The sequence below is a fragment of the Cucurbita pepo genome, chromosome LG02, assembly GCF_002806865.2.
Source record: "Cucurbita pepo subsp. pepo cultivar mu-cu-16 chromosome LG02, ASM280686v2, whole genome shotgun sequence".
In the NCBI taxonomy this organism is placed as follows: domain Eukaryota; kingdom Viridiplantae; phylum Streptophyta; class Magnoliopsida; order Cucurbitales; family Cucurbitaceae; genus Cucurbita; species Cucurbita pepo.
In genome coordinates this window covers 3,483,862-3,503,141 of record NC_036639.1, presented here as the reverse complement: position 1 = coordinate 3,503,141, position 19,280 = coordinate 3,483,862, and the positions used below count along the sequence as shown (strand labels likewise).

General features: G+C 33.9%; 2 protein-coding genes across 2 annotated transcripts; one reads left to right on the top strand and one right to left on the bottom strand.

Annotated features, from left to right (window-relative positions):
* Positions 1–1,868: 1,868 nt before the first annotated feature.
* Positions 1,869–5,725, bottom strand: LOC111787648 (the record flags this gene model as incomplete). The annotated part of the gene is made up of 4 exons (XM_023667667.1): positions 1,869–2,087; positions 3,321–4,134; positions 4,577–5,502; positions 5,567–5,725. Coding segments are annotated over 2 exons (666 nt in total), but the record flags the coding sequence as incomplete, so codon positions are not given.
* A 7,511-nt stretch (positions 5,726–13,236) lies between these two features.
* On the top strand, positions 13,237–17,053 carry LOC111787566. The gene is made up of 5 exons (XM_023667576.1): positions 13,237–13,801; positions 13,885–13,962; positions 15,618–15,699; positions 15,903–16,045; positions 16,356–17,053. The coding sequence occupies exons 1-5, from the start codon at positions 13,499–13,501 to the stop codon at positions 16,557–16,559; spliced, it is 810 nt and encodes a 269-aa protein (XP_023523344.1). The 5' UTR covers positions 13,237–13,498; the 3' UTR covers positions 16,560–17,053.
* Positions 17,054–19,280: the final 2,227 nt, after the last annotated feature.

Here is a 19,280-nt window from a genome sequence, read left to right as displayed (position 1 = left end):
AAAAAATGAGAAGAGAAAATAGAGAATTGATAAATATATGGAATAAGAATCATTTTGGGAGAAATGACAAGAAATTGGAAACAGCTTTGTCCAGCTAATGCTACATGATGACGTGTCCCACTCTTTTTACCTTTTTAGACTTTCTTTTTTCTAAAAAAAAAAAAGAAAATACGTAATTTCTTAAATTTATATATAAAAAAAAGTTTTTAACTTTTTAAAGTTAAAAATTTTTAAAAATCTTTATTACCTGTATTTTAATAAAATCTTTAATATTTTCGAAATATTTTAACTTTAAAAAGTAAACTTTTTTTTATTTAAAAACCTAGAAAATTATTAAGAGTATTAAAGAATTTTTCGAAAGTTTAATTTTGTTTTTGAAGTGAAATATTCAAAGTTTTCGTGTTGTCAACGGCTGCATGACAGATATCCCGGTCTTGCTTGTCTAAAATGTGTTGTCCATGGGTCAACACGGAGGTGTACGACCGTTCACCAAAATTGTGTTTACACCTACAAGGGCTAAAATGCTCCAAAATGTATTATAGGGGATATGATTAGTTGTCAACTTCTCTTTACCCGATAGTTATATGCAAAATCTCTTCACCAAAACTCTCTTTAAAAATCTCTCTACATATGTTTTCTAAAAGAAGCCAGAGGAAAATAATTTAATGGTATTCTTTTTTTTATTATTAGTTTAAGGGCAAAATAGAATATTTTTAAAGTTTATAATTACTTTTTACGCAAATTATTTTTATCAGTTTATTATTTTCTGAAAGTAAATTGCATACCTCACACGATTTGATTTTTGACATTGCTCGAATGTCGTGTTTTAGAAGGCCTAGGTAATTTATATTTATCGTAAATATTAGATGTATCGTATTGAAGAATATAAATTAAGTTAAACTCAATTTAATTGATTATTGTTATTATTGTTACTAAACTTTAACTCAACTCAATAATTGTATGACAAAAAACAACAAAATTTTTAAATTTTAAATTACAAAATAAGATTTAAAGTTTATTAAAATTATAATCAGAATTTTAAATAACGTGGAGTGGAGACAACCATATATATTTTTATTATAAAATTGGATATAATTTAATATTATTTAAATTAAAAATACCATTTTTGTTAAACTTTAGTGTGTAATATAAGTAGAAAAAAAAAAAAAAATTGATATATTTGAGGTAAAGACGACTACCAAATATTCTTGTGTGTGCCTGTAAAATACAGTCAATATATGAATATTTTAATTTTTAAAAGGATGGGTCCCACAGAATTGACTGACTATTCTTTAACCACATGGATTTCAATTGTAAAGATTCTCTTATCTAAAATGGCATATTTTATTTACAAAATTCATGGAGGATCAATAATTTTCAATAATTCATGCTTAATTTTCAATATTTGAATTTTCAGCAAATTTTATAAAATAAAAACAAAATTTCAAAAAATGATTATTTTTTCTTTTAGTTTTCGAAGTTTTTATTAAAATTTAAAAAATGTTTATGACAAACTAAGTCATTATTGAAATAAAAAAATTCTAAGTCAAAAGAATTAAAGGCATATGAAATTTCAAAGTTAATATACTATATAAGAAAAAAATAATTTTTGTGATCTATAAGATCAAACAAACAAATATTCCCACCTTACAAGATCTTTAAACTTCTTTGTATTATATGGTGAATGCACGGGTTTTAGACTTGGCAAACAGACGTTACTAATCCAATCAATTAATCCAATCAATCAAACAAAGGGTAAATTAGTCGATTAATATTGTCAATACCTAATTCAATCGTGAATAACACGATTTAAATAAGAATAACACGAAAATTTCCTACTTCTCACCCAATAAAGAAATCATATCATATTTAAATAAGAATAATGTTGAAAAATACAAAATTATAGATAAATTTAAAAGAACCAATAAAGTATAGCTTATTTTCAAGCGACTCAATCAGATAACCTTCGTAACAAAGCTAGGAACAATTCTATGTTAAACAAAACATATATGTAAAACGACTTGTATTGATCCATAAGAATAGTTTCCGCCTTTAGAAACAATTTGAGTCAAGTAAGTAACATAGTCCTGCCACAAAGGAATATAGAAGCTATTGAATACAAAATCTAAATTCTAAATCATAGTCAAGCACCGGACATTACATCAGTACTTGTTTATTATGAGATAGTTATGATGAAAAGCTATTTTATAAGAACTTGTTAATATCTAAACTAACTTATCGGGATTAGGGTTCAAATTGTTCGGAAAAAAAACCTAGTATTTGTATGAGCGTGATTAGACTTTCGTAAGAAAATTCTAAGCAACAAATATACACACAATTATGATCTAACTTGTCACAGCCAAAGAAATAAATTAAAAACAACAAATAATACATTTTTTTCAAATTATATTTATGAACTTTGAATGCAATAGTCAGAGATATTTGTAAAGAAAAATTGGAAAAAGAAAAAAAAAATGACGACTTTGAAAGGGTCTATACAATAATGTGATGGAAGTTGTCAAGCAATTCACATAGCAATTTCTGTCCCATTTGTTTTACCTATTGACTTTTCAGTCTCCCTCTTTGAAATTTGGGACCAGAAACTTTAATCAAATTTCCCATCACTCAGCCCTCCCAACCCAACCTGAACTATGCCAAACTTTTCATTTTTAATCAAGGAATATTCTCTCATATTCTCTCTATTGGTATGAGGTCTTTTGGGGAAGCCCAAAACAAAACGATGGAAGCTTATGCTCAAAGTGGACAATATCATACCATTGTGGAGAATCGTGTTCGTCTTACATGATATCAAAGTCATACCCTAAACTTAACCATGTCAATAGAATTCTCAAATGTCAAATAAAGGACTCCAAAAGAAAAATGAGTCGACTCCAAAAAGAAAAAGGAGTCGACTCCAAAAAGAAAAAGGAGTCGACTCCAAAAAGAAAAAGGAGTCGAGCCTCGATTAAGGAGAGGTGTAGTTTGTTCGAGGGGAGATGTTGAATGAAAGTCCTAACTCGGCTAATTTAGAGAATGATCATGGATTTATAATCAAGGAATACTCTCTCCATTAAAGCTCAAAGTGGACAGAATCATACGATTGTGGAGAGTCGACTTCGGCTAACAATAATAAACTAATTTTAACATTGACCCATGTAAACCCTACCAACTAATTTTATTCAAGGCCTTTCTTTTAAATATTATGCAAATCTAGTATGAAAAGATTTCAATCCCTCTCGATAATATGGTTGAGTGAGTAATTTACCTAAAAAGTTCAGTCAAATCCATATACAATAATAACCAATGAAAGGCAATGATACCTCGTTTAAACACTCCATAGTGATACCGTAGAGTATTTCTCCGCTTCGTAACATGTATATCCTCGACTGACTACAACACAAGACGTCAGCTTAAACACAGTTCAAACATTATGTAAACACTCAATAGTGATACCATAGAATTTTTTTCCTTTGAAACATGTATTATCCTCGACCGACCACGATATAACACGTTAGCCTAAACCCAATTCAAACCTTATGCAATATGGTGTACCATGCAAGAACCAAATGACACAATTAACCCTATCGAATAGGAACTAATATTTCGACCAAGTTCAACTAGCAAAGCATCACCATCTAGTTAAAACTTCTAGCTGATTACGACACTTCTCAACTCAACCAATAATTTAGAGTATCAAGGAGTTATCTCCAATATTGTGCTTATTAGCAAAGAGTAATAAAGAACAAAAACTGGTCCCCAGAGCATTTTAACTGACAAGTCGGCCAACCAATATCGCAAGAATAAAGACAATGAGAGGCAAAGTAATGTGGCAAAATACAAGCCAAGCATCCAAAACCAAACATTTAATGAATCAAAGCACAGACCTAAATCAAGAAGAATCCACTTTTGAGTCTAAAGCTTAAGACAAAACTGTGGACTTTATTCAATGAACAGCCCCAGCCACACATCTGTCCTTCCATTCAAAACAATTATAACAACAATTTAAAGTCCCATTGGGATTGGTTATACTCATTTCTTTGGAAGAAAGGCCTTCATAATATGGTAGCTATGGTTGTCAACAACAACCACCCGACCCGACCCATGTAGGCCAGCAAAAGCACACACGACTTCAACCTTTTAAAAAAAAAAAACTAAAAATGACTTAGATTTATCTTACTCTCGAAGTGTATTACTTTTAATGTATGTGTATTACTATTCAGAATATTCAATACGTATCCAATAATTATCCGAGTTGTATGTTTTTTTTATAATATGTTAGGAATCACGAACCTCCACAATAGTATGATGTTGTCTACTTTGAGCATAAACTCTATGGTTTTGCTTTGGGCTTCCCCAAAATGCCTCATACCAATGGAGATAGTATTCTTTACTTATAAACCCATGATCTTCCTCTTAATTAGCCCACGTGAGACTGAACTACTCTCTCAATAATCCTCAACATAATATGCATTGGTTGAATATTCAACTAAAGTATAGATAGTAAATAACTTTCTAATATTTAGAAGACAAGTCAAATAAATACTAAATACATATCCAACTAGTTTGTTTGCTTTACCTGCTGAAATTATGGTAGTGAAGATGAGCATCAGCACCCACGGCTTGATCCAATGATAGAGCCCAATACATCATAAAAGTCCCCAAATGTGATGACTCATAATTGTGGGCTTTCTATATAGAAACTTAATCAATTGCATAAAGCTTGGAAAGACGTGAGAACGGATCACTCATAGTCAGAGAAGAAGTGAACAAATAAATAAGTTACATTAAAGTAGATAGTCTAACCAATGTACAAGTTATAAACAATATTGAAAATTCACATTGAGATCATGGTAAAGATGAATAAACAACTTTTGAACTCCTATGTATCGCATGCTACGTGGAAAATTCACGACTAGAAGATAAAGTTTTATGATCCAATGTCTAATGGGATTAGGTGATGTACCTCTCGAGTTGCAGGAAGTAGTTTAGAATGGATCAGAAAATGGAGAAACCAAACCATTCCACTATTTGTCCAACAAACCTCGAGGTCAGAGGAACAAGCAAACGAGCAATATTTGGCAGCATCGGGTAAGCAAGTATTCCAAGTATGAACCAGTTGAAGCTCAAAAGAGCAACAGCATCCAAGGCAGGTTTATTCTTTATGGTCGTGAAAAACTCAACAACGCTCTTTAATGAGATGCTAACCACAAACAAGAGTGCCATAACCAGGCACAAGTGAGACTCTTCAGCTTTCCATATAATCATTCCAACCAAAAGTGACAACAAGGTACTGAATAGACTTCGGGAAATCGCAATCTCTCTCTGTTCATCAAGAGTTTTGGCGACATCTTTATCATCTTCATCTTTTGATACTTCAGAACTAAGAGAGCGGAGACCAGATTTTAACCCAGATTCTAAAAGTTCGATCAATCTTGCTTTAGGTATATTATCGTCTTTCCAAATATACCTCTGTCCACTTCTTATCAGAACTATGATAAGTGACTCTCAGTTTCAATCTTCCACAATGTAATTATGACATTTAGGGCAGGATTTAGTACAGCAGCTAGAGCTTAAAGAAGTTATGACAGGTCATTACCTCACTTTCTAAGTGTGAAATTTTGTCGGTCGCCTTTTCATGTATCATTTCAAGTTCATCCAACATCAATTCCACCACCTTCTGCTCTTTCGTAGCAGCCTGAAAATGTTTTTGGAACTCCTTTCTTTCTCACAACATTTTCAAACTCATTTCCAGAAATTGCAAATTTTGTTGCAACTGCACAAAATCAGTCACTATCGAGAAAAAAAAATCTAATTCATAAATGACCAGAATAAGTCTAAGCAGCCTACTTGGTACTCCAATACTCCAATTACTTCATGAATAGTAGAGATCCCAAAAGCCACCAACAGACAATACTGGAACAAAATCTAATTCATTGATGGGAACTTTCTGCTGTAATCATACAAAAAATATATGAGACTGACAAAGAAAAGAAAAATGGATAAACAAATGCTTGAACAATAACTCTCCAGTTGACTGGTAATAATTGAAAAAAAAGTTCAAATTATTGTTTCAATAACTCACGTTGCAAAGAACTCAATGGTTAGTTTCTTCATCCCTTTCCAAGTTCTGAAAACCTTATTGACATAATTTTTCTGCTATGAATATTAAGGATTCCCAACTAAATTCCGATCGCTGGTTACAATTGTAATTATTTGATCTTTTCAAATTTTACCACTTCAATACCATATCCATTTATAGCTAGAAAACTTGTAAAAATGTGTCATGTAAGTGTACTTTGAGTACCCAGCTAACTGCTACACGCAAGCAAACGACAATCACCATAATGTTGCATATAAAAATGTAAGTCTAAAACGACTACAGTAGGTTGAAGAATATTTTCTTTGAACATATTTTTCTCAAGAGACATATCTAGAACCAAAACAGAAAAAAGAAAGCCAAAGAAACACAGAAATCATAAGTGAACAAGAACATAAGGCAATCAGTAAACAATAGGTCAAGAAGGCTAACCTGCCTTTCCCTCTGTAAAGCAACTACAATTCGTCCAGGAAGAGAGACGAACGCAATTATCCACATCAAAGTGGTCCAAAATATTTTCAAGTGAAAACTGACCAAGGTCTTCAACAGCTCCAACCAAGTTTGAACAACAACAACAACAAAGGTTTTAAAGATAAATGAGCACGTACGTATGAAAAACGAGAAAGATCTCGTGACCAAGATTGTGATATTCAGAAACTCAGAAAGCAAGGCCATTGAACCCACCAGTACCACTACCACTACCTTTCTTGCTAAACTACATGCCAACAACTTTTCCTGAAGGCTGTAACTCTGCATAACAAACAAAACCCTTCAACCAAACTGGACCCATGAAAGTCATAATAAATCTTGATATCAATTAAGCAGGTAAAAAATTAATACCAAATTTCCTCAAAAGCTGCACATTAGTTTGTGTGGTAGACGCAATCATTTCCCAATCTGGCACAGAATTTCATGAGAACAAAAAGATAATCGACCATATTGTTAATCGAATCTCAAAACTTTATAATAACATAAATGTTGTTCCCAACTTCAGAGTGCAACACAGGGGGCAGAGACAAAACTGCTCTATTTCAAAACAAAATTTATAGGGTTCTGAAAATAATTTTCTACACAAGATTCTTTCTACAAAGCAACTCAAAATCTTCTTAAGAATAAGCAATTAATAACCATAATATTGATTATTTGAAACGTACTAAATTGAATTCACTGAAAAAAGAGCGACAGATACGAGTAAAGATTGTTGGAAAAAAAAAAACGTCCAACACATTTTCTCGTGATTATATCAGAGAAAATGAACTATCGAGTGTCCCGTCCATCAATTTTCCCTTCCTTCTTCGTCTTCCACCTCTCAAATTTTCATACATCACACACAAACCGAACGAACCTAAATATAGAGTACGATTGTTTCGTGTTTATACTAAATACATCATTCCTATATCATAATGGATCAAAAAACGATGCAAATCAAAAGAGTAAAGGAAATTAATGAAAGCGAGTTAATAATAGCGATACGATGAAGCAAGAAGCTTACAGTTAAAGGAGAATGCAGGCGAATTAAAGCACGAGAGAATCGCAACCAAAAGGTAATGCTAGAGAAAGAGAAACTCTGCATGCGAGAGAATTTTGATATTGAACGAGAAAATGGCAACTGGTCATGGAAGCAACTCCATGATTGACACGGACCAGAAATGGCGATGAATCTTGGAGGGAAATTTAACCATTCGCGGTTAGGTTAATTCCGATTGTTAGTGCCATTTATTTAATTAAATAATAATAATAATAAAATGCCATTTCATCTCTTTTAACTTATTTTAAAATATTTAATTAAAATTTATAACTCAACTTTTATAAATATTTTGAAAAAAATATCTTTTTAAATAATTTTTTTATAATATTTTAAAATTAATAATAAATTTAGGTTATGTCAATGGAGGAAAATTTTTGGAGACAACATTTAGAGATATCAGAAGTGAGAATGCTGACATGAGTAACGAGAAATCCTGTGAAATACACGATTGTCTGCCCGTAGGAGGCTTTCTACGTTCGGTCAATCTACGCAGAGTGAAACGGTCCCTAAGAAACTCCCGAAAGGGCTGTCGTCCGATGGGTACACGAAAGTGATTCAACCCAATATAGTCGAGAACTCATAATTTATTTAAACCCAACCCTACCCACGTAAATTCATAATCTAATCCAAAATGTACGGGTTTAGTTGTATATTTATAAATTAATATGGGCTAGTTGACTGCTCTCATTTGAATGCAACGTAAACAATAGCATAGACGATATTCCTGTCTGTATTCAGGTTGGTTGGGTGGGTGACTCGTGGAACCCACAAGTTCATAACCCAGCCCAATTTTTGAGTTGGGTTGGGTTTGTTTGTCGGGTTGTCATTTATTTATTTTAAAAAATATATTTATCTACCATGTAATTAAAATTTGACAAAACTAAAATATAAAATATTCACAAATCACAATGCACTACTTACCTTAGAGACAAACCTCGAAATTTTTTAATATTCATAATAACCTTATTTAAGGTCGTTGGATGAAAGTTCCACCAGTTAATTTAGGGAATGATAATGAGTTTATAATCAAATAATACCATTTCTATTGGTATGAAGCCTCTCGGGGAATCCCAAAGCAAAGCCATGAGAGCTTATGCTCAAAGTGGACAATATCATACAATTGTGGAGAGTCGTGTTCATCTAACATAGTAGCCCTAAACCTAGCGTTGTCAATAGAGTTCTCAAATGTCGAACAAAGAACTTTAAAAGTAGAGCGTAAAGTCCCACATCGACTAATTTAGGAATGAAAGCCATGAGAGCTCATACTTAAAGTGGACAATATCATACCATTGTGGAGAGTCGTATTCATCTAACAAAGGTATGGTAGGGGATGGAAGTCCCATGTCGACTAATTTAGGGATGAAAGCCATGAGAGCTCATACTCAAAGTGGACAATATCATACTATTCCATGAGAGCTCAGGCTCAAAGTGGACAATATCATACCAATGTGGAGAGTCGTATTCATCTAACAAAGGTACGGTAGGGTTGGAAAAAAATAAAAATAAAAGCGTAGATATTATTTTGGAAAATAAAATAATAATAATAAAAAAGATACTAACAATAATCTGAGGTTTATACGTACTTATACTAGCCCGATCTTCACGAACGGCGGAGATTTGTTTCTTTTAAAATTTCCAAATTAAAATTTTAAGTTTTCTGCAAATTACTTATTCCTCGAAGAACAGGGCGCGGGAATGTAGCTTCCATTGCGCGGGTAAAACCTGAGATGGCAGTTCAAACGGCACCAAAACTTCAGCGGTCCAAGAACTCCCACTCTCCATCGAGTTCTCGAGCTTCCTTTCAGATCGAACTGCATCAGATTCCTCTTCAGCGACCAGCCTAGATGCTGCATCTGCGTTGGATTTAGCGGAATCGCCGACGATTCCACTAAGAAGTGCAAATCCAGGTAACTCATTTTGTTCACTTTGAACGGTCGGTGAGCCACCAGTGATGCGATTTCTATGCCGTCGAAGATAAGGACGAAATCGGTATGTGAGAAGCTTGCGTGTGCTCTAGCATTTTGATTTTCGGCTCGGACGACGATCTTCATCTGGACTTCAAGCAAGCCGGTTCTGCTGCTTCGGATTCTGTCGAGATGTCCGTCGGTTACGCTGATTGTAGGCACCCTAGGGCGGATCGTTACATAGCCGATGAAAATGACGATGCCTGCGATTATCACTGCTAGGGCTATGGCAGCACAGATTATGCCGGCAATCCAAATCAGGGGATGAGTATGCCGCTTTAGGCTGGATAAGAAATTTGGTGGCATTTGAGATCGATGCAATTTCTCATAAACGGATTGCAATTGAGTCACACGAAAGAGAACAAAAAAAAAAAAAAAAAAGGAAAAGGTATATTTGAATCGGCAGCTGATATCACTCTTAACCACTTTGTTGTGTTGCAGAGCTCAATTTTAGACATGGCCGAGGAGAAACACTGAAGAAGGAATGCAAACTTATCAAAAAGTCGTTGCAATGGGCGGCGAAGGTTTAGGTATCTTCCTTTCCTTCTTTTAACGCATCTAAAAACTAAAGAACTACTGTTAGAGCATATTTTGTTATCTGAGAATTTATCCAAAGCTTTGTCGAGTGATGGTTTCCTTCAATTATATCTGCAGAATTATTTATTGGATCCTTATTAATGCTAAAATCAACTATACTGATTAGATCGGAAACATATAGTATCAAATTTTATTTTATTTTTGTACTTCTGTTTTTAAGAACCGTAGTCATAACCTTTTCTTTGCTATGATACATTTTAGGAAAAATTATTGAGTATAGTTTTTCAATATACATTTTTATGTTTGAATTTGCATTTAGTTCTTATTTGGTCCTTAGATTTCAAAACTTGTTTAGGATTATTGGGAGTGAGTCCCACGTTGATGAGTGGAAAATCATGGGTTTATAAGTATGGAATACTATCTCCATTGGTATGAGACCTTCTGGGGAAGCCTAAAATAAAGCCAGGAGAGTTTATGCTCAAATTGGACAATATCATACCATTGTGTAGATCCGTGATTCTTAGCATGGTATAAGAGCCTGGTACCAGAGTCATGCCCTAAACTTAGTCATGTCAATAAAATCCTCAAATGTCGAAAGAAGGGTGTTCTTTGTTTGAGGGCTCCAAAGAAAGGAGTCGAGCCTCGATTAAGGGGAGGTTTATAAGTGTGAAATACTATCTCCATTGGTACGAGGCCAATCTCAAAGTGGATTTAGTATTTTATATTTCAAGTTGTACACCTTTACTCAAAAGTTCTCATTGATGCTCACTTTTGGTCATTTACATTCATTTTCTATGAACTAATTCAAACAAGCATTAAAACTTAGGATTAAAAGTAAGTATTCATAGTGAAAAACATACGGATAAAAATGTAAAATTCTAAAACCAAGAACTAAATGGAAACTATAACTCAAAACTGAAGGTAAGAATCTAAAATTTTGAAACTCAGGAATTAATGACTATATACAGAGCTTAGGAACCAAAAAGTTGTTTGTGCCAGGACTGTTTTCCAAATTTTCCAATAAAGGCGTAGAAATACCTATTTTAAACGTACATATATTTGATTTTTTCTGTGAGTGGAATCATTTGAAGCTATTTTCATTTTTTTTTTTTTTGGTCCTAAGATTTTCAGAGATCCATTTTCACATTAATCTAGATGACTTCTTTGTACGTTTAATTATCATTGGTATTTTTAAAAGTAACTTGTTTCATTACTTGAATGATACATAATAATTGGACCTATTATTTCAACTGAATTTCTCTCTTTTTTACATACTTTGCTTTAGAAGGTAAAATACCTAACTTATACTGTAATTTTCTAGCTGTTCCTCTTATTGCCCGTTACCACCAATTGGAATGCAGACACAGAGGATTTATCTTAAATATAAAGCCTCGCAGCTTTCAGGAGAATGGAAGGACATCTGAATGCTACAACAGGTAATAGCTTTTAAATATCAGACGATTCTTTCCATTTAAATGATTTAAATTGTCTTTCTTGGACTTTTTCTTTCGAATTGTCTATAAGGAGAGATTTTCACACCATTACAAGACGTCTACTAGGAAGAGATTTCCACACCCTTATAAGTAATGCTTCGTTCCTCTCTTCAACCAATGTGAAATCTCACAATCTACTTTTTTGGGGTCCAATGTCCTCATTGGCACATCGGTCGATGTTTGACTCTGATATCATTTATAAGAGCTCAAGCCCCATTAGCAAATATTGTCATATGTGGGCTTTTCTTTTTAGGCTTCCCCTTAAGATTTTGAAACGGATTTATTAGGTAGAAATTTCTACACCCTTATAAGTAACGCCTCGTTTCCTTCTCTAATCAATGTAGTATGAGACGTAAACTTTAACAATAATTTCATCGCACTTTACCGCTACCTTCTTTGACTAAGTCAAAAAGATGGGGCAAGAGCATGTAATAGTTAAAAAAAAGAAAAGAAAAGAAAAGAAAAGAAAAAGAATCTGTTAAGGTAAGGTAGGTGAAATTGTAGAGGTCAAAATGATTCATGCAGAAGTGGTAATCTTGCTTGCCTCAAAATAATCACTAATGATACCGAGAATGGATGTACAGTATTGGTGGTTATCATTAGAATGGAAGAGAGGGTAGCGATACAGAATTTTCGATCAAGCACATCATGAGGAAAAGCTCCTAATAGTTAGGAATTCATTACTCTTAAAATTCTTAAAATGCTATGATATTGTCCAATTTGAACGGTCTCATATCAATGGAGATGTATTTCTTGTTTATAAAACCTAACAATTCTCAACAATCCTCTCCTCAGATAAAGTAAGGCTTGTAGAGCTCTCGAACATTCTCTCCTCAATCGAGACTTGATTCCTTTTCTAGAGTCTTCGAATAAAGTACATCATTTATTAGTTGGACTCTTCCAAAAGTCTTCCTATAAATGGAGATATATTTCTTATTATAATTCTATGATTATTTATTGGCCTATACCGGACTCCTCCCAACCATCGATCTTAGAACTTTCACATTGACTATTAGTTAATTAGGAAACCATCCTGAATTTATAATTTAGAAATTCTGAATTTATAAATAAAAAATATAGGTACGTTTCTACATATGTGGGTTAGTAGGAAGTTTTTTAAAATAAAAAATAAAGTGACGACGGATGCGGGGGGGNGTCGGCTGGCAGAGCGTTTCCTGGAAGCTTAGGAGAGTAGGTTACACGTGTTGTAGAAGGAACCGCGAAAATGATGGTATTTTGTCGTCTGCGACGAAGCCCAATTCGCGCGACCTGCCACGTCGAAGCAAATATTGAAGCAGTTTTGACGTGGCAGGTCGTTTTGCCACCTTTTATTTCATTGAAAAAAACGTCCCATTCCACGCCCTTTCTTGAAGCTTTTTTTTCTGATTTTAAATCTATTTCTGCTATTATCATCCAAAGCTAAATCTAGCAACAATTATTCAAAATCTCCAAGTAAATTAGTGGTTTGAATCTTTACAAGAACATATAATTCTTAATATTTAATTACAATATAAAAAATACATTCTAATGGTAAAATTCCTTAATTAAGATAATTAGACCATTTTTATTCGTTGTTATTTGTGTGGAAAGTAGTGAAGAAATAAAAATTTATTCAGAAAAAAGAGGGAAAAAAGAAAAAGAAAAATCGCTTCCCTCAGCGCGGGCAATATCAACGTGCCGTGATGAAACAGAGAACGAACTAATCATGGAGTATCCAACTTTAAATTCGGCCCATAACTTCGGCCCCTATCCCTTAAGTCATATGATCCGTACCTTTCTCAACTCCCATTTCCTCGGACCTCAGTGGCTGGCGCCGCTGTATGGCAATCTTCTTTGATGTTTGAAACCTTCCTCTCCCCTTCCATCTCCGGCTGCCACCATGCAACCATCTCCACCGTTGATTAGTGGCCCTTCCAGAACTCTAACCACCACTGTCGGACCTTCCACGATGATCATCCAAGCTTACCACCAGTACCTGCAATCTTATCCAAAATTCAATAGCTTTATTGGGTATAAAACCCACCTTATCGGTTGTGGCCGTAGATTTCCTGCCTTTGCAACCGCCAGCTCAGGACCTCATGTTCCTGCTGCTTCTGCTCCTTCAATCCAATCCGATGTTGGCATGGCATCCCGCACGTCGGTACTGGAAAAGTCGGGTATCATAGAGGAGGACCTGGAAAAGGTTGTGCATGTCTAATTTTTATATGGGTGTTAATTCAGTAGTAGCTTTGTAGTTTGACAATATATTTTTTCATGGGATTTCAGGCCATTTATCGATGCCGATTTATGGCATTTTTGGGCGTCTTTGGATCTTTGGTTGGGTCTATACTCTGTTTCATCAAGGTACGATGATTAAGTTCCAGCTCTCTAACACATAATTCTGTTGTCACATGCCAGGATTTGCGTCTTGTTTGTGTGTGTTATGAGATCTTCATTCTATTTAGTTCAATTGCTTACTACACTTTCTTCGTTTTAAGAATACGATTCAGTTGACAAATTTGGTCTGCTTTACAAAGATATGATGGTAGCAGAGCTCCTTGAAATTCCATTGAGTGCAGTGAACTAAGGATATAGCTAACCTAGACGAATTGACATTTGCGAATATCTCTTTCCAACTGAATTGTTGACGATTGTATGCGTCCTTCCTTTCTGACTTCCATTCCCGTTGAAATAGGATCTCCCCAACGAAAAACACTTGTCATTAGTTGGTTATTAGGAGCATCCCGAAAACGTCCGGGTCGAAATATGACTTTCAAATTAAGTCCTGAATTAGTGGGATGAGGGAGAAAGAGACGGATAGGGTGGGAATGGACGTAGTTGAGTTGGAATTTTTTCCTTTTAAGTCTGACAGTATGGAGATTGCCATAGTTTAAAGTTCTGTTGTGGTAATAGGTACAAATTCTGGATATGTGGTTGGGTCATGGGTGGTCATCGTTTCAATAAGTTTGACTTGTTTTGCCATACCGACGTGTTTTTAGGCTTTAATTTGTTCTGTTAGTGCTTTTAGCTGTGCCCTTCTTATTTCATCTCCTTATATTTCCTAGTACAGAGTAAGGATTGTATGAGGCCGTTATTTTAAGGTACTTTGTCTTACTACAGAAGAACTTCGTTAATAATGAATTCCGGATATGTGGTAAGTGTTGAGGATTGTTGGGAGAGTTGTCCCACATCGGCTAATTTAGGGGTTGATCATGGATTTATAAGTAAAGAGTACATCTCCATTAGTATGAGGCTTTTTGGGGAAACCAAAAGCAAAGCCATGAGAGCTTATGCTCAAAGTGGACAATATCATACTATTGTGAAGGTCCGTGATTCCTAACGATTAGGTGGTCAACATTTCAACTTGTTTTGCCAGACCAACATGCTTTTAAGACTTTGGTTTGTTATGTCAGTGCTTTAAACTGTGCCCTTGTTATTCCTCTTAAATTTCGTTATAACGAGTAAGGATTGTGCATGGTTAGGTGGACATCATTTCAATAAGTCTGACTTGTTTAGCTTTGCTCTTTGTATGAGGCTGTTATTTTAAGATACACTTGGTTTCACTTACAAATTTATAAATGAAAGTGTTGATTAATAATATTGTTGAGGATAATCTTTTTCTTTTTAATGATTTAGAACTGTTGGGAATTTATGAATTGAGATTTTTTTTCAAGATTCTGTATTATTGGGCCCTGGTTGGAGAATAAATGGTATACTCGCCTTTTAAGTTCCAGAAAATTTGTAACAGCCCAAGTCTACTACTAGCAGATATTGTCCTATTTCAGCTCTCTCTCAAAGTTTCTAAAACGCGTCTGCTAAGGAGAGGTTTCCACACCCTTATAAAGAATACTTCGTTCTCTTTCCCAACTTATGTGGGATCTCACAAGATTGGTGTACTTGAATAACCATGAGCACCACAAGCTGATGGATGTTCCTTTAGTTTTGATTTTCATTAAATAAATGATATCTGCTCTGCCTTTCTTGATATTCTAATTTTATACTACATGACTGAAATGCAGGGGTGTGTTCATGTAGCAGCATCGTTCTCAGAATATTTTGTAAATCGTGGAAAAGTAATAATGTTGCTGGTTGAGGCTATCGGTACTTACCGTGAATTACTCTCGAATTAATATCTTTGTCTCGATTTTCTATCCGGTCGAATCTTTTTTTCAATGTTCATCATTTTGTTGTGAAAAAATATCTTCGAATCTTTGTAGAAAAGAAATTTGATCTGATGCCAAGTTTATGTTGAGAACTGTTTATCTTTGAATCTTTGAATCTTTTTTGCTTCAAATGGTATGCAGATGTGTATCTCTTAGGAACTGTGATGCTCGTCTTTGGGACGGGTCTCTATGAGCTGTTTATCAGCCATCTTGGAACTGAACGGACTTTGTCAAAGAGAAACATTGAGCATAGGTCCAATTTATTTGGCTTGTTCACTTTAAAGGTGAGTCGATCTCAACACTTCGGTCTTCGGTCTTTGAACTTTAGTATGTAATGAATTAATTCTTTTCGTTTAAACTTTTTCATGACTTAGTCCGTGGTGAAAATTCGTATAATGAGTTCTTTTAATTTTTATAATAGAATTGTTACCCGATTTATATGGTAGAGAATAAATTGTTGCCTAATAAAGTTTAGGGCTAAATTGTTACTTTAATGTAACATACGGATGAAAGGTGGTTTTTTTAACATTGTTTATTCACCGAAACGCGTATAGATTAGCTCATATTCGATTATGTTAAATGGTATTTTTGTAGGAACGACCAAAATGGATGAACATAACGACGGTTAACGAGCTGAAAACGAAGCTCGGGCATGTCATAGTGATGCTGCTTCTAATCGGGTTCTTTGACAAGAGTAAAAAGGCGGCTATACAATCTCCAGGTGATTTGCTTTGCTTAGCTGCTTCAGTATTCCTGTCCTCTGGTAGCCTGTTTTTGCTGTCTAAACTAACCGAATAAAACTAATAAGTTATGTACAAATATCAAATATACAATCCTTTTTTTCCCTTTTGGCCCCCTCTGAAAACGGTTGAAACCATGAAATATTAGTGTTATTGTAAATGGCTGTGTAAGTTTGCTGTAAGAAGATGTTGCTGCAATGTAGAGTGACTTCAAAAGAGTAAATAAATAAGGGGATGAAGCTTTAGAAAGCCATTTCTGGGTCGTGTCGAGATTAAGAACTGTAGAATTGGCCGAATGATGGGAATCTTGAGAGTGATGTGTTACTATATTCAAAATTGGTCGATCTGAGTATAATTCAATTGATTAATACATATTTCAACCAAAGTGATAAATATTTGAATCTCCGCTCTTACATGTTATAGATCCCGACAACCACTAGAATATCCTTACCTTTACCCCAAACCTAGTAAGTGTAGATGTTGTATAATTATGGTTGATATCTTATTTTGACTTTCCTAAATTATCTTATTAATGTCATTTCAGTCGTTAAATATTTTGTTCCAAATCTTATGTTCTCAATTGTTTTATTTTTTCAGAAATTGTGATAGTAAATTTAGCTATGAACAAATATATATTTGGTAGGTTTGTTCATCACTACTATCATGAATTGCTTATTATGAATGTCTTCCTATACACTTGGTATACATTTGTTTGGGATAATATGTATATATTTCTAAAAAAAAAAAAAAAAAACATATGTATATATCAAAGATGAAATTAAATTAAAAAAGAAACCGAGCACAGAGTAAAATAGACTAAATATGAAGGGACTTAGGCCAACAATTAAAAGAATGAAGAGAAACTCGGGTCGAAGTCACATTCTTGGTATGCCTCGTATGAGGCATGCTTTTACGATTTCCTAGTTCGTGTGATCTTGGTCCTCTTTTGTCTGAACTCTAAAAGGAATCAAAATGAAACCCTCATGGAAAGGTGTATGAACACTTTTCTTCCTACTTCCCGAACCCTTTTCTAATTCTTAAAATCCATGATATACTAAATTCTTCCTAGCTAACTTTAAGCACGGGAGCTGGTGTAACATATGCCACACTAATGTGCGAATTTCTTTTATTTTGCACACCACATTCTCTCTCTCTTTAAACAAATGTTTGGTGAGTAACGGGTCTAAATTTTCATATATTTCACGTTCAAAAAGAAAAAGTGTCATGAATATATTAATATATTTTTAAAAAGTAAATTAAAAATATTAAAATATTTTTAATTAACTTTTTTAATTCTCTAATAAAAATTTACAAGGGAATATATACCCCAACCACATAATTTATCAAAGTTAAACATATGCTAATATTGTTTTTTTTAGAAAAAGAAAGTCATCCTATGATAAAAGATAACTTATTCAATGTGATAACTATCTTTATAATTTTTTTTTTTTACAAAAAAGAAGTTTACGTCGTGTCGTTCTATTTTCGCCTTTACGATTCGATAAAGCCTCGTACAAAAACTTCATAATTGTTAAACGAACACAACTCTCCACAATGGTATGCAGCTCCCATGACTTTGCTTTTGGGGAGCCCAACAGGCTTCCTACCGATGGAGAGAGTATTCCTGGATTATAAACTTGACCATTCCTTAAATTAGTCGATATATGGGACTTTCATCCAACAATAATTACTTCCTCGAGCAAACTGTAACACACTAATTCTAACACTTACAATTTAACGGTAAAATTATAAAAATTAATTTTTAACCATCTTTCGATATATTAATTAAATTTAGAGAGAATATAGATAGGGATCAAATTTATAATTTAATGGAAAGGGAATACAAATAGGGCAAGTTGTGGAGGAGGGTCCTAAGTGTATTGAATGGTATGAATAAAGCATGTCCCCTCTTGCATTAAATTAGCTTGAAAAAACAAAACAAAGTAGATGCAGCTTGGTGAGAGATGAGATGATGATGATATCAAAAAATAATTTATAATTTTCTTTATTTCTAACTTTATTTCCATCATTCCCGTCATTCGAAACCGAAACCGCTTCAATCATCTCTCATCAAAATCTGATCTCTCGTATGAATTTTTAATGGTTAAAATGCAGTTCTTAACCTTCTATTAAATCCGTAAATTTTCGATTTTGTATCTAACAAGTTATTGACGTATTCGACGTCGTTAAAATTCAAAAACTTATTGGATATAAAATCGAAAGTTATAAACATGAAAATTCAAGGGCTAAATTCGTAATTTAACAAAATTTCCGAGATTATCCAAAATTTTATTTACATGTAAAAAATGTAATAAATATATTGTTTGTGACCAAATAATTACAAAAAGATGTGACATAGTCCTATAAACTTAGGTCAATTAATTCGCCAGGGTCTTATATTATTGTCTATACTTAAGGCACTGAGATACTCTGAACCCTCAACCTTGAACGGATTAACAATATTTTTTATTCAATAAATACTCATTTAATTTAATTTATATATTACACGTTAAGGTACTGAGATTTTAGAATAAAAGGATCTGTGTTGGTTTATAAAGATAAGTAATGTGATCATATTGCAGGAGCAGAAAAAGAATGTCAGGATCATCCGATGGATCAGATCAGTGGGATACCATAGTTGACTTTTTTCGTGGTGTTGTTGAAAGCGAATTTGGAAGTAGGCGGAGCGACTCCCAATTCACACTATGGTGGAGGAGGTGTCGTGAAGATCTAAGAGTGTGAGCAGTACAAGCTAAAAGGCTCCCATACTGTTTGGAGG